At 35.5% G+C, this 14,185-nt stretch overlaps 1 protein-coding gene across 1 annotated transcript; it reads right to left on the bottom strand.

Annotated features, from left to right (window-relative positions):
* Positions 1-252: 252 nt before the first annotated feature.
* Positions 253-4,285, bottom strand: LOC112455989 (uncharacterized protein K02A2.6-like). The gene is made up of 5 exons (XM_025018249.1): positions 4,092-4,285; positions 3,541-3,818; positions 2,272-2,995; positions 769-2,221; positions 253-489 (listed from the first exon to the last, which is right to left on the bottom strand). The coding sequence occupies exons 1-5, from the start codon at positions 4,283-4,285 to the stop codon at positions 253-255; spliced, it is 2,886 nt and encodes a 961-aa protein (XP_024874017.1).
* Between the last annotated feature and the right edge of the window lie 9,900 nt (positions 4,286-14,185).

The raw sequence follows: 14,185 nt of genomic DNA, 5'->3' as shown, positions 1-14,185 counted from the left end.
ACATAGATTTTTTGCCGTACAACTGGCTTCACTTTGGAGGTTATGACGTTTGCCCTTTTAGGTGCATGCGTCACAAGCGTGTTTGTGTGCGTGTGTTCAGTACGCGTCGCCAAACGGTCCTACCGTCCCATGGAGCGGATAAAGCGGAAGCGTAACCAGCGGATCGTCAATCACGGATCCGTTTCAACGGAATCTTTGAAAGGGCTCTATCGGAAAGATTCTGTGATTGGCGATCCGCTGGTCCGCTTACGCTTAATCTGATGAAATCCGCTCCATGGGACGTTTAGGAGCAAATTTCGGCGTACCAAAATCGGCGGATCGTCTGTGATTGGCCGCAGACTTCGATACGCCCGATACGCGCGTATCGCAATACGCGCCATGGGACGGCACCCTAACACTTGAGTCTCCTATCTCCGTTACATTATTTGTATTTTCTTTATTATTATCATCGCTATGGTATTGCACCTCTTGGTTATTGGTCTCTCTTATCTGTTCAAAGATTTTATCAAACTCTTGTCTGCTATTGAACCTATTCGTGTTTCTTTTTCTCAAAAACTTTCTATTTCTAATGTACATTTGACCATTTTCCTCTAGTCTGACTACATACGATCTTGGACGGCTCGAATCTATTTTTACTATTCTACCCGGTTTTCATTCTTTATTATCCCACTGGATCATAATCTTATCACCTATGTTTAACTCGGGCAAATTTCTCGCAGTTTTATTATAATAAGATTTTTGTTTTTCTTGGTAACTTTTCCGACTTACAATTCTAGTCTTATCTCTACACGGGTTTAACAGCTCCTCCCTTACTGGTACATGACCCTTTAATCTTCTTCCAAACAGAATTTGCGCTGGTGATGGAATTGTTTTACTTATCGGTGTATTACGGTATTCAAGTAATGTTAAGTACATATCTCGCTTATCATATAACGTTTTTTTTTTAATTCTTTTTATCGTTTGAACGTGTCGTTCTATAAAACCATTCGATTGTGGATATCTAGGCGAGCTCGTTTGTTGTGTAATTTCCCACTCTTCAAGAAACCTTTGAAACGCATTGTTTACAAACTGAGGGCCGTTATCCGAATATAATATATCTGGCTTACCATGCCTCGCAAAAATTGATTTTACAGCTGAGATGACTCGGTCGTGAGTAGTATTCTGATTTAGACAAACTACTTCTGGATATCGTGAGTACATGTCTACTAGTAATAGGTATTCTTTCTCATCAAAATGAAATAAATCTACTGCAACACTACTCCAAGGACGATCAGCGGTTTCCCTGTTTATTAACGACTCTTTTTGATTGCTATTTTGGTATTTTAAACAAGCTGGGCAACTATTGATTACGTCCGTAATTTCTTTACCTATAAAAGGCCAATAGACAGTTTCTTGCGCTCTTAAAAGAGTTTTCTCAATGCCCATATGATTATAATGTAACCAGTTTAGAATATCCGCTCGCAAAATTTTTGGGATTACGACTCTGTCACCTCTACACAATACATCTTTTATAATAACGAGCTCGTCTCGAATTATCCAATACGGCCTAATTAAAAGATCTACTTCACTTTTCTGTTTTGGCCACCCTTCTTTTATGATTTTTATTAATTCTTTCAATTCTGGATCTTTACTAGTCTCTTCTCTAATTATTTCAAATTTCTTTGACGTAATACTAACATAGTTTATCAAATCTACTTGTGCCTCTACCGCCGATTCAATTACATCAAAATTTTCATCATTATAATGCGCACGAGATAGTGTATCTGCAAGATACAATTGCGATCCCGGTTTATATTTAACCACAAAGGAATAATTTTGCAGACTAATTCTTAATCTTTGTAATCGCAGCGGACATTTATCTAGTGGTTTTTCGAAAATCGCTTCGAGTGGTTTATGGTCAGTTTCTACTATAAATTCTTTGCCAAACAAAAACTGGTGGAACCTCTGACAACCAAAAACTATTGCTAAAAGCTCCTTCTCTATTTGCGCATAATTTTGTTGGTTTAACGTTAATGATTTTGACGCGTAGGCTATCGGTTTATTTTCTTGCAGAATTACTGCTCCCATGCCATCTTTAGAGCTATCTACTGAAAGTACTATCTGTTTATCTTTGTCAAAGTATCTCAAAACCGGCGCTTCCATCAGTTTCTGTTTGAGTACTTCAAATTCATTTCTATGTAGTGGCAACCACGACCATAACTGATCTTTTTTTGTTAGCGCTCTTAAATTTGAAGTTAGTTTGATAAGTTCGGAATAAACTTTGCCACGTACGTTACCATCCCTAAGAAGCGACTTAACTCCTTCGCATTAGTTGGTTCCGGAATTCTTTTAATTGCTTCAATTTTTTCCTCGTCAATACTAATACCGTTTTCGCAGAATATGTGTCCCACATATCTAACTTGTTTTTTCTTAAACTTACATTTACTTAAATTAAACTTAACTCCGTATTTCCTCGCTCTTCTGAAAACTTTTTGCAAGATATCATCGTGCTCTTGTTCATTTTTCGCGTGAATTATTACATCATCAAAGTAAACTTCAACACCTTCAATATCTCCGAAAATATCAGTAAAGGTTCGTTGAAATATCTCTGGGGCATTTGACGGACCGAACGGCATTCTTAAAAATTTGTACCTTCCGAAAGGGGTCGCAAACGTTGTTAACTTTGACGAGTTTTCCGATAGCTCTATTTGCCAGAAACCCTTATTTGCATCTAATGTACTAAAAATCTTAAATCCTGACATGTCACGCGTGAGCTCTTCGAATGTCGGAATTACGAAATGTTCTCGTAGTATTGCTTCGTTAAGATTTTGAGGGTCTAAGCATATTCTTAAATCTCCATTTTCTTTTCTAACTAAAACGATTGGGTTTACAAATTCAGTTGCTTCTGTAACCTTCACAATAATCTTATCTTGAACCATTCTTTGAAGTTCTTTTTCTAACTTTGGTAATAATTGAAATGGAACTCTTCGACACGGAATAACTACTGCTTGATAATCTGGTTTGAGTTTAAATTCACACGGTTTCATTTTAATTTTACCTGTTCCTTGAAACAAACCTTTTTCTTGCTCAACTAAATCTTTAATGCTTTTATTTCATGTAAACTGTTTCTTGTAATTAAGCCTAAGTCTTGGATGCTTTTGATGCCTAGAATGGGGGGAGATTTGTCAAGCGTTTTTACAATTATAAAATTAATAGTTGTTTTTTGATTACCAACTTCAACTTTTAAATCGCAAATGCCTCTAACTTCGAGCTTTTGGCCGCTATAATTTGAAACTATCATATTTGTTTTCTTTAACTCTTTGTTAATTCCCAAAGTATTAAAAATGTATTGGGAGATAACGTTTACATGAGCCCCCGAGTCAAGCTTGAATTTTACGCGTTTATTACAATCAAGTAGCTTAATCGTTTCATACCAACTGATATCAGGCGCGTTTGATCCTAACGTATCAATTACATACGAACTTTGCGACTCAGTTTCTTCCCCGACTGCGTAAACATTTTCGTTTTTACAAACCTTTGCGAAATGATTTACTTTTTTACATTTCATACAAGTTTTGCCCCACGCTGGGCATTTATAACCGTGTTTATAGCCACATCGGTGACAGTCGTTCCGCTGCTGTGATGCCTCTCTGTAGTCACGTTGTCCGTTGGTCTGCATTCCGCCTCTCTTCTTATGCCTGACGCCCTGATTCACGTTTGGCTTGGTCTTCTTCCCTGCCTTTTTTGTCTCATTTGATTGTTGTTTGACTCCATGAACATCCAGCTTCATAGTTCCCTCGCAAAGTTGTTTTATCTGTAGATCTGCTTGCTCTGCTGCTCTGCATATATCAATGGCTTTTGTTAAATTTAAATCTTTTTCTCGCAGAAGCCTGTCATGCACTTTCGAATCGCGTACACCACACACAATTCGGTCTTTTATTAACTGTTCTTTAAGTGCGCCAAATTCACAATTCGCTGCCAGTCTACGTAAATCTGCAACGAACGAGTCCATGTCTTCTCCTGCTCCTTGCGTACGGGTATTGAACTTGTGACTCTCCACACTCGGATTTTATTTTGGGACAAAGTATTCTTCTAGTTTCCGCTTGAGTAACGTGATGTCGGTTTTTTCGGCATCCGTCATGACAATCGTCTCGACTATTTCACGAACATCTTCTCCAATACAATGTAGCAACGCTGCCGCCTGAATCTTAGTGGTCTTCGCGTCTAATCCTGAGGCTACCGAGAAAAGCTCAAAGTTTGCCTTGAATTTCTTCCATCCCTTTCCGGGATCCCCTTCTAACGACATCGGATTCGGTTGCTTGAAAGAGTCTATCTTTCTCTGTTCGGAATTACGTCTTACTCGTCACTTTGTCCGGCTCTTGGTGTCACTGTGCTTTCTACCACTGTTCTTCTTCCTGACACTCACGGTTTTTTGCAATTTGTAAGGTTCGTTTTCGACTGCGCCATGTTATAGGTTCATTAATACCAGAACACTATATATTGGAAGAACGTGTCTTTATTACGTGTCTCTGTGTCAGCCATTACAGTCGTGTGCTGGCGCGCAACCTTGCCAGTAGTGTCACCTTAATTTAGTCACTAGCAAGTGATGGCCAACGTTAGAACGATAATCTATAATCTATTACAGTTAGGACCCTACAAAGAACGGTAGAACATATTTGGTTTGAAAGTGGCATCTTAGATGAGGCCTTCGACATGCTCACATGTGCAGTAAAAAATATGTCTGAAAATGAAAGATATTGTATAATTGTTGCAGACGAAATGGCAATTAAAGCTGGATTAGTGTTTGATCCTTTAACTAAAAAAATGATAGGAAATTGCACCTTTCCTTCTCATGTTGGACCAGCTAAAAAAGTCCTTGTCATTATGTGTGGAGGAATTAGTAGACGATGGAAAGTTGCTGTGGCTTATTTTTTTACTGGGAAGGAAGGACCCAAAATAATGGATAAAAAGTCTAGCAGTGTCTTCAAGGATATAATACTGAAAGTCATAGACAAGTGTGAAAAAATAGGGCTGAAAGTTCACTCAATTACAACTGACATGGGGAGTGAAAATCGAGCCATGTGGAATATGTTTGGTATTGGTTGCACACGTGAATCTGACGCTGTAGTCAGCATACAGCATCCAGTTAGAGCAGAGGATAAATTTTACTTTATACCGGATCCAGTACACTTATTCAAAAATTTCTTAACTATGCTTGAAAGCAACAAAATTATTTATCTTCCTTATGACTTTCTTGTTTCTGAGAAATTAACGGATCCAGTAGTTAATATTCAACATATAGATGATGTGTTAGAGTTTGAATTACAATTTGAAATAAAGATAGCTTACAGATTAAAGAAGATTAAGCTTCATTGTCGAAATTTATACGAAAAGATGAAAGTTGGAACGGCCCGGTCAGTCTTCAATCGGCGAACCAAGATTGCGCTGAGAAAATATGCTGAACGTACTGGTAAAGACGCTTATAGGATCACTGCTTCTTTTATTAGATTAGTGAGCCATTGGTTTGACATAATGTCAAACAGATCATCGAATCTGGCTTTTGGTCTGTTGAATAAGAAAGCATATGAAGAAACAATGGACCACATCAAGAAAACTGCTTATGTATTTTGTTTTATGATAGTAGGCACTGATGGGCACTGGAAGCCTTGTCAAACAGGCGTTATCATGGCATGCGCAAGCATCATTGGCTTGCAAGATTATTTTTTGTGCAATCGTTGCTACAAGTTTATACTTACTGGTCGGTTTTGTCAGTGTAGTATTGAAAACCTTTTTTCTGCCTTGAGAGTGAAACAACCCATTCCAAACTCTCTCCAAGTAAAACAAAATTTAAAGGTTTTGGTGCTGAGCCAGGTCTGCATTAATGCTAAGAATAGCAGCTACGACAATGATACGTATGATAAAGGTGTTGAGGATATAACAATGGATTTTATGAAATTTTCTAGAAATATAGCTATAGCACAACGTAAAGAAAATGTTATTGAAGAATTGATGGAATCATCTGCTTTAGTATTGCCTCAACTAAAAGATCATCACATAAACATATTAGATTCTTGGGAGTTGCAGATCTTATATGACATGGCAGGGTCAGTTGTTCATAGTATAAAAATAAGTAGCACGACAGTTTGTGATGTGTGTCTCAATTCCGTCCTATGGCAGGGGAGCGACCGCCATCCTTCCCTCGTAACTGAAATGAGAAATTACAAACACAAGAACCTCTTGGAAGTTTCCGATGAATGCTTCAAAGCAATCGCAAAATCAGAAATAACATTCAAAGAAATACGGCATGATTTGTGTGAAGCTAAAATTAACATGATAGATTTCTTAGTAAAGCAAATGGAATATGTATGGGATGGCTGCAATATTCCCACATGCCATTCTATTACACACAAAATTCTAAAAAAGTTTTTTACTATGAGGCTACGGACATATAGTATTAAACGCTGTGAAGATCTAGCACATCTTAATGGAAGGCGTTACGACAGCAAAACTATGGCTATGCATGCTTCTGTGAAGAAGGTGTTTTCATAAAAATAATGTAATTAAAGTTATGATCTCAATCAGTTTCTTCATTATTGCTAAAACTTTCATTTTCTTTTTGTTATTATGTGATTTTAGCAATTCTTTTTTAATTAAAAAGACTATTTTTTTTATTGAGAAAACTGTTTTGCAGTGCTGTGATAGAAAAAAAATTATATTTTTGTTTAAGTTAGTCTTAGTACTGCATATATAAATGTGACAGGGTAATTATGTGTTAGGCTGTGCCTAGAGATTAAGTATTTGGTCTTGTACTGTCCATTAGCTATATCAAAACAATTATAATTATATACTTATATATTTCTAAATAATTATATATAACATTTATGTAATCGTGCATTAATATATTTATAATTTATGTTTATGCGCGCGTCCACACACACACACACATATTTTCATTTATTTTAAAAAATGTAGAAATTTATAGAATAGCTACAAAATATATTTATACATGTATGTACGTTTACTTTTCAAAATATATTTTGTTATTAATGACATGAGTATGTAATTATTCATTAATATACGTAATCTTGCATATGTAAAGACAATATTTAATGATTTTTAAAATTAATTTCTTACTAATATTACTATTACTATTACTAAAGTTAGTTTCTTACTATTATAACTACTAATAACAATAATATAAGATTATAATTTGCATATTTTGATTTTTATTAAAATTACTTTTGTTGGACCTTTATATTCAATAAGATTAATATTAGGTATATGTGTTTCTTAACAATTACAATAATATGTAAATGTTATTATTGTTAATAATAGCAATGTTATCTAATTAATATAAATATCAATACTTATACGTGTATTATATAATATTAATACTAATACTTATAGTGGATCTTGGTGTATGGCTGTGCTGAGAACAATAGCGTACTTCCATTGCACTGCATATGTATGCATTTGCTGATAGTATATTTCTTTGAAATATTTTAATTGCAAGATAAAAAATAAACAAAAGTCATTTAATAATTCACCAATTATTTCACAATAACAGTAAGAATTCTCTATAATAACAATTTACTTTACACTTATAAAAAAAGTTATCCACATAATAAGGTAATGTCATACAGATATTTGTTGCTGTTGATATAACACCAAAACCTCTAAGATCAAAAACAGTAATAATTAAATTTACATCATACGTTAAACACATTAAATTTACATCATATGTTAAACACGTATTTTATTCTGCATTCGATTTGCATACATCAAATATGTTTTTCATAAAATATATTTTATTTCTCATTCGATCTGTCATACAGAATTTTTTTAATTCTATGAAGTTTCATGTTTTGCTTCAACTTTAAACACCTAATGATTCCGGATTTGACCATATATTCCCTCTGTAAAGCTTGCAACAACTCTAATTTTTCTGAGGATGAAAACTCAGAGTTGTGGCAATGTGCAAACACCTGATTCTGCATGGGATCGCACATTTTCTTTATAAAACGCTTTGATTCTTCTAAGAGTAATGAATCAGAGTTGTGGCAGTACGATATCTGCAGTATTTCCTGAGCTGACTTTATTGAATAACTTTTAAAGGGATGTACATTCAAAAAACTGCAAACTGCAAGAAATCATATACTAAATTATATGGGTGTTTCTACGTAAATAGCGTTTTTTCAGATTGCAAATCTCTCAATTTCAAACATACCTAAAAAAAATTTTTTTTTCCTGTTTTTGAGTGAATATAGAAGCAGAAACATACCCTGAAAGCCAGCGTACTACATCAAAAACCTGAAAGTAATGGCTTATTCATCAGTGATCTGGTAAAGTGCGGTAATGAGTCGACTTTGCATGTCTAGTAAAATATTGAATTATTTCAACAATGAGTGATTTTGAGAGAAAATGTCAAAAAAATTCCTAAAATTACTTGTTCCCGAGATAAATTCACAATTAGCAAAAAAATTCAATTTGATAAATGCCGGTTTACCATTTTTGACACATTTTCTAGAGCGACTCTACATCGTGGAGTCGCTTTTTTAACCATCTGTAAATATAAAAATCATTTTATTTCAACGTTTTTTACCGTGTTTGATTTTATTTCAACGTCAAACCCATGAATGGCCAGGTGAATGACATGCCAGTAGACTGACATTTCATGGTTGAATTAATCTCACTTTCTCCTGAATTGACGTAAACCAATTTCCATTAAAAATCAAGTTTAGCCTACTATCATCAGAATTTTACCACTAAAAGAAAAAATTTACTGCGATATAATAAAAAAAGATGTGCCAGGCAAATGACGCGTAATTTTATGACATACCTTTTCTCAAGTGAAATACACGATTACGATTGTATCACGCTCAAAACAACCAACCACCAACAATGTAAACAACACACCTGATGTCCAATTCTTGAAATCTCCACACCAGACTCCCATTGAATCGATGCAACATAGCGGAACCGCGGTAAAATTCAAAATGTGCAATTTTACTCCATATGTCCGGACCAAGTTTGAAGCCGGTTTTTTCGGTTCCAAAGGGAGATTTGTTTAATAATGATGTTAAAATCTTAGTTTTATATTATGATTGAATGAACATCGAAAATTTTTAATTGAGTTTGCAATTGGAGGGAGTAAGTGTAACTGGAATAGAGAATTTTCGACAATGGACAGGCCAGGTAACTGACATTTTTAGGAGTTTCTGCATGTTTCCATTGGATAAGCCACTCCCCAATTAGCAGATTATTGTGCGATACTTCAAATACGATGCAGTAGTGAACTTTCACAACGCTTGCTTACCCTCCTCTCAATCATGAACATATAACAAGCTTGGACAGTAAAAAACGCTATTTACGTAGAAACACCCATATACTGATCATATATTAATTAAAGCTGCATTTCGATATTTATTGCCAGCATTAAAATCAAGTTTACATCAATACACTATATACATTTTCGGCACTGGCAGTGATTAATGGAATGCAACCTAAAGTGATCGAAACACAGGAAGGCTGAGATTTTATACATCCGACAACGACATTGTCGGACATAAGCGATTGGCTGCGGAATAAAAAATTTCTCGAATTTCCAGAAATTTTCTATTCCGCAGCTAATCGCTACGTCCGACAATGTCATTGTCAAATGAATGAATCTCAGCCGAATACTCCAAAATTTTTGCTGTGAATAAAAACTAATTTCGAAATTAGAATGCAGAATGTGTTTGCAAGGATTGAAACCGAGAACGTCTGCGAGAAACGATGAAAGTACTGGAAAATCTAGAAAAGAAAACAATTCATTTTGAGTTAGCTTTTACCCAACATAATCTAACCTCACAACCTTACATTATTTTCTCGAAACTACAAATTATTTTCACTTTCACGTTCAACGTAGATCAAATTCAATTGCACTATCGAGCGCCACTATATTCAGACGATACACTCAGGAAAAACAAAGAAAATTACTTACAATTGCTGTTATGTGACTGCGTGCACCAAACTCCGTTTGTGACGTCACTCACGGATCAGCTGCTAGGTACACAAGATGGCGGACAGAAGTCATGGTGGGGATAAATGGCGCTTCTCTGATTATAGGACTCTACATCAGCGGAGTTCAAGGAATTTACCAAGAGCTGTGTTGATGTTTTTAACAGAAAACAGTCAATATGATTATATCTGTAGTTTTTAATTATATATATCCGATGCAATATATTGCGTGAGCGGCGTGACGTACAGGCAGAAAGCGCGAAACGACAGTTGGTACGCATGAACAGTAACAAAAACTATCCCAGCAAACGCAAAAGGATTAAAAAATATTGAAATTTTTTAATACTTTTGAATCCTTTTTTTGGCGGAATTAGATGAAATTAGATGGGATTCGAAATGCGATGGTCCAATCCCATGGAATCCAAAAAAGAAAAATTTTAATTCCATCCAATCCTATGAAATCCATAAAGGTTATGGAATTGCATGGCATTAGATGGTTTAGAAAACGTCTCGCGCCTCCGTTGGGCGACCAAGCGCCGTTGTTCGTCGGTGAGCTTTTGTGTACGCCTAAGGGCATTACACGCACTACTGCCAACGGGCAATTAGCCCGAAAATGAGATTTGTAAGATCTGTCAGGCACCGTAGGGGGTCCCTTTACATAGCGGTCGAGACAAAACTTTAAACTCGAGAAGATGCCCCGGCGATGCGACGCCTAGCGGCGTCGACGCGAACTGCCGGTAATGCAGATACCGCGCGGGCGTGTACTATTGGTGGCGCGTACCGCCACAGAGTTCAACACGGACACTTTTGAATCCCTATCCTGGCATTCAATGGTATTCATTTTATTGTCAGAATAGACGGAATTCAATGGAATTCAATACGGAAATTTTTAATTCCTAGTTTGGCATTCAATGGTATTCATTTCGTTAACGGAATCAATGGTATTCAATGGAATTCATCACGAAACTTTCCAATCCCTAACCTGGCATTCAGTGGTATTCATTTCGTTAACGGAATCAATGGAATTCATCACGAAACTTTCCAATCCTTAACCTGGCATTCAATGGTATAATATTTTTGTGTCAGAATTGAATGGGATTCAAAAAAGACAAATTCTTTCCAAAATAAGGAATTCCATGATATTGAAACTATTTCAATCCCTTATTTGGACAGAATGGAATTCGGAAAGTTTTTAATTGAATTCCTGGCAATCCCGTTTTAATTCTTTTCAATCTTTTTTCGTTTGCTGGGATATAAACATAGATAGACTATAAAATATACATAGACATAAGAACTCAATACGTGGAGAGTTGAGAACGCATTTAGCGCCAAATACAAATGGCATTTGTTACGAAAGAGTTTTACCTCAACAAGCTGGAACATCGAACATCGTACATCGAGTCCCAGGCCGAGGTCAAACAGCCTAGCAGAGAGAGCGGTGCAAGCTGTTAAACATCGTTCCGCAAGTGTGCAATTGATAAGAGTGACATTTACGAGGCACTACTAAATATGCGTAACGTACCGCGGAACAATGTTTTGGGCTCGCCGGTGCAACGTCTTTTTAGCCGGCAAACACATCGATACCGACAACTGAAGAGATACTTTGGCCGAGGGTACAAGAGAAGATTCAGGAAGAATTAACTCGTCTCCGAAGATTACAGAAAGAGTATGCTGATCCACGACATAGCAGCTCCTGGGAACCAAGTGCCACAGTCAGAGTACACCACGAGCCTCGCAATTGGATCCCAGGTCAGATTGTTGCGAAACGATCGGAACCCCGATCATACATTGTACAGTTGCCTACGGGTAACGTCGTACGACGTAATACACAGCACGTACGTCCAACAGCCGTTACCCTACCATCGGAAACAACCCAGGACAGCCGACCACTACCCCAAGAAGTTATTCCCCCTAAAGTTATCCCTGACGTACCTACTACCTTACAATCAAATAACGATCAACGTCAGCCCCTTACAGCTAGTTCGAGTACCCCTCATACCACCCGCTCTGGTCGAATTATACGAGCCTCCTAATCGACTGAACTTATAGCTTTTCAGAAAAGGGGATGTAACGATGGCGCCAGTGTACCAAGCAGCATGTATACGCCATCGTATGCACCCATCTAGCTACGCGGTATGCTCTATGTAAGAGAGCCACATATAATAAACGTGCATATTGTCATTACCACTAACTGTCGTGTATTCACTAATACCTTACATTTATTAAAAACAATCAATTTTTTGTGGCTAACGTTACCTAATAATATTTATACTTAAGTCCTGAAGCTGTTGCGCTTGCGTTTTTTTATCACAAAGTATCCGCAGATACAAAAAAGTACCACTTTTTTCTCTGGCAAACAATCATCAAGATATCACAAGCTAAATATTGAAAAAGTTACCAAGTTTTCCTTGAATATCTCAAAAAGTATTAAGCAAATAAAAGAATTTTTCAGACAAAAGTTGTTCAAATTAATTAATAGAGAAAGATGGTACAATAAAAAATAGGGGTTTTCATTTAAAAAATTTAACTTAGGCCCTATTGGGCTCAATACAGGCTCTGGATCCAAAATCCAATAAAATCGTCTATTGGCCCCCTTCAAACCTTTCAACTTTTATCTGAAACACTTTTCCAATAAACCAAGCCGTCAATTGACACTTAACAAAGATTAACACAATAACATTTAAACGACACCCAACGATAAAGGGATCATGGCGACACTGATTAAATCGACATAGAATTAAATGTTAACACCCTGTTAACACTAAACCAATATCAACGATAAAATATACCTATCTCTTATTTTTACTTTGTTCTACATTCATCTATAATCCATAAAAGTCTACAAAGGATAATTCCGACAATTTTAGTCATTAAACATAAAGTTACAAAAATAAATATTTACTTACATATAAAGACTATAAATAAGAAGATTAGAATACCAATATACATTCTGCAACGTTAATGGATAAATAAATCATTATATAATTAAGTATTACCTGAAATAAAGTACGAGACTTATTATAATGCAGCACACCAGAAACAAAATTATAGTCAACGCTGAATAAGTCACAAATTCTTCACTTGGCATCCATCCAAAAATTGGTCGTGTTAGTTTGTCTTCCATTAAATGAGTACGCCAATTTGGAGCTTCAAGAACTTGTCGCATTGATAAAAATACGAATAATATGTCATATTACATAATGCATAATATAATATTGAGTAATAATAGTATTTAGTGAAGACAACGGTATTTTCTACAAAAAATAAAATCAATTTTTTAATAAAAGTTTAATTAAAAATCAGGTTTAGCGCTCTTTAAAAAAACTTAAAGTGTAAATAAAATAAATAAAAATTTTATTATCTATTTACATGTCTAAACTATAATTTGTAACCTAGTTTAGTTTTTAACTTGTTTTTACTCTATTTTATTCTATGGAGTTATTATGATTTAAACATTTACATTTAAAACAAATCTTCTTTCTCATTACTCTAGTTTAAACACACATTTTTCTTAAATGTAAATAAAGATTTTTTACAACTTACCATCCTATAACTGACTTACAGATTAAGGTGATGCTGGAGTCGTCTGTTTTATCGATAAAATTATCATTTTCTTTCTACTTATGTAGCGTCGTATGAACTTGACAGAATTAAAAATGCTTCTCCATAATTGCAGTACATACATCAATGATTCAGGGAAACTCCGATTTTATATAGAAAACGAGAAAAAATTACAGAATTACAGATTTCCTTACCTACTTTTATCCTAATATGGTGCCTCGAGTTACAGCGATCGCTGTCAACTCATCACAAAATGTGCTTTATATAAAAGATATACCATTGATACGAACGTGAAAACAAGTTTCCCTGAATTGTACAACAAGAAAAATATCGAGAAACCCTCCAAATATCGGGATTAGAAGTCTGATATAAAAGTACAGTGTATGATTCGTGCGTATGCATGCGTGCAATATAGGTGCTATCCTTGTCTATATCCTTGTCTGTACAAGGACAGATATAGGTCGATAACATAGAAAATGGTAATTTTGTCAATTATACAGACAACTCCAGTATCATATATCTTAAGGTGATCCTAAAGCCGTGATCTTAACTGGTTTTTTCTTAGCACTAATCTTTTAATTGGCTTTATAAAAATGCAAAATTCTTGTCTAGAATTAAAGTACGCATCAAAATCTAGGTCATGGTG

Source organism: Temnothorax curvispinosus, unplaced genomic scaffold (assembly GCF_003070985.1).
Source record: "Temnothorax curvispinosus isolate PA1 unplaced genomic scaffold, ASM307098v1 QBEX01006560.1, whole genome shotgun sequence".
Lineage (NCBI taxonomy): Eukaryota > Metazoa > Arthropoda > Insecta > Hymenoptera > Formicidae > Temnothorax > Temnothorax curvispinosus.
The sequence above is the reverse complement of the archived record's forward strand: the minus strand, read 5'-3'. Positions and strand labels throughout refer to the sequence as shown.

Coding starts and splice junctions, on each gene's coding strand:
- LOC112455989 (XM_025018249.1), bottom strand. CDS start 4,285: ATGTCGTTAGAAGGGGATCCCGGAAAGGGATGGAAGAAATTCAAGGCA. Junction 3,819..4,091: donor GCCGAAAAAACCGACATCAC/GTTACTCAAGCG, acceptor TGATATATGCAG/AGCAGCAGAGCAAGCAGATC. Junction 2,222..2,271: donor CGCTTCTTAGGGATGGTAAC/GTACGTGGCAAA, acceptor TTCAAATTTAAG/AGCGCTAACAAAAAAAGATC.